The sequence below is a fragment of the Metopolophium dirhodum genome, chromosome 6 (assembly GCF_019925205.1).
Source record: "Metopolophium dirhodum isolate CAU chromosome 6, ASM1992520v1, whole genome shotgun sequence".
In the NCBI taxonomy this organism is placed as follows: domain Eukaryota; kingdom Metazoa; phylum Arthropoda; class Insecta; order Hemiptera; family Aphididae; genus Metopolophium; species Metopolophium dirhodum.
The window spans coordinates 30,419,185-30,421,025 of record NC_083565.1 but is presented as its reverse complement, the minus strand read 5'-3'; the positions used below and the strand labels follow the sequence as shown (position 1 = coordinate 30,421,025).

At 35.0% G+C, this 1,841-nt stretch overlaps 1 protein-coding gene across 1 annotated transcript; it reads left to right on the top strand.

Annotated features, from left to right (window-relative positions):
* Positions 1-259: 259 nt before the first annotated feature.
* Positions 260-1,630, top strand: LOC132947677 (uncharacterized). Its single transcript, XM_061017944.1, has one exon. It carries the CDS (start codon positions 260-262, stop codon positions 1,628-1,630), a length of 1,371 nt encoding a protein of 456 aa, XP_060873927.1.
* The last annotated feature ends 211 nt before the right edge of the window (positions 1,631-1,841 follow it).

Here is a 1,841-nt window from a genome sequence, read left to right as displayed (position 1 = left end):
CAATTTATTTTCTTTTAGCAGTAGGGGGTAGTGCTGCAGCTGTTGCATACCACAATATTTTGTTAAGGTTTGGTTAGTCATTCGACATTCGAGATACGAGTTTACACGTGTTTTTATTCGTTTATTATCTACGTTTGTAATCATATTTCCCGCGTTCTTACATGGTTGGTTTTTAAAGTGCGCGCTTTTAAAGTTTGAATGTTAATAGTATTTTTAATTATTTCTTTAATAATTACTCGTATACAAAAATAGTTTTAAAATGGCATATCAAGACACACATTCTCAAACGAAGAAAGTTATTTTTCATGTTTATAATTATTTCAAAACATTGGCTGGTGACAAAGGTAAGCCAGAAATTAGTAATTTTTTTCGTCAAACTCGTGAAATGACTGCTGAAGCGTGTGGCGTAAGTCTTGCTTGTGTTAAACGAGTTTGTGCTGAAGGGAAAAAAATGACTGTGGGTGAAAATCAACTAGCTGCCGAACCTTCTTCATTTAAGTCTCCAAGGAAATCTTATAAACGTGCCAAACCTATGACCAACTTAGACGATTTTGACAATGAAGTTGTCAGAAGAACAGTTCATAGTTTTTATGATAATGGTCAGTATCCAACTAGTGCAAAAATATTGAGAGCGTTGCATGAAAAAATTAATTATTCGGGTTCACAATGGTCCGTGCGACATATTTTGCGTAGTTTAAATTTCAAATACAAAAAATGTAATGATGGGCGTAAATTTCTAATGGAAAGAAATGATATTATTTGTTCTCGGGTTAAGTTTTTGAGAAAAATGAACGAGTTCAGACGTAATAACGATACAAGGCCAATAGTTTACTTAGACGAAACATGGGTAAACCAAAATCATACGCGAGGACACATATGGCAAAACTCCGACAACACCGAAGGATTAAAAGTACCTATTGGAAAGGGCGGTCGGCTTATTGTGTGTCATGCTGGGTCACCTTCATTTGGTTTTGTCAAAAATTCAAAACTGGTTTTTCGTTGCAAGTCGGGATCGCAGGCAGACTATCATTCTCAAATGAACGCCACCATTTTTCAAAAATGGTTTATAGATATGTTGGGCAATTTAGAAGAACCTTGTATAATTGTAATGGACAATGCCTCATACCATTCTACCTTAACAGAAGAATATCCTAAGGCAAATACTCGAAAGGCAGATGTACAAAAATGGTTACAAGACAAATCTGTAGACTTTTCTCCAGTAGAGACATTAAGCGAACTACGGGAAAAAGTCAAATTGACGATTCCAAAAGAAAAAAAATATAAATTGGACGAAATTGCACTTCAAATGGGCCATGAAGTGGTAAGACTTCCTCCTTACCACTGCCAATATAACCCAATCGAATTAATCTGGGCGCAAGTTAAGGGTAAAGTCGCGGAAAAAAATAACACCTTCAAAATGGCAGATATAGAAGTGTTAGTAAATAGTGCTTTAGATGCAGTCACAGCAGAAGATTGGGCAAAATGTGGCGACCACTGCGATAAAATTCAAGAAGACGATTTGGTGAAAGAAGGATTAAGAGATGAAATTTTGGAGCCTATTATAATGACAATTAATCCCGGCGACAGTTCTACTGACGAAGACGATGATGAAGACGATATGATTAATTAAAAAAAAATGTATTATAATATGTATTAATCGTGTTATTTGTATTTTATGTATTACTTGTGTTATTTGTATTTTATTTTTATTTTTTATTATAATTTATTAAAAAAATCTACATTACGTCGTTTGAAATTACTTTATAGGCGGGAAAACAGTAAGAATAGGCGGAGTAACCCTGACGAAAAATAGCCGCTTGGCGCGCGACGATCGCGGCTCA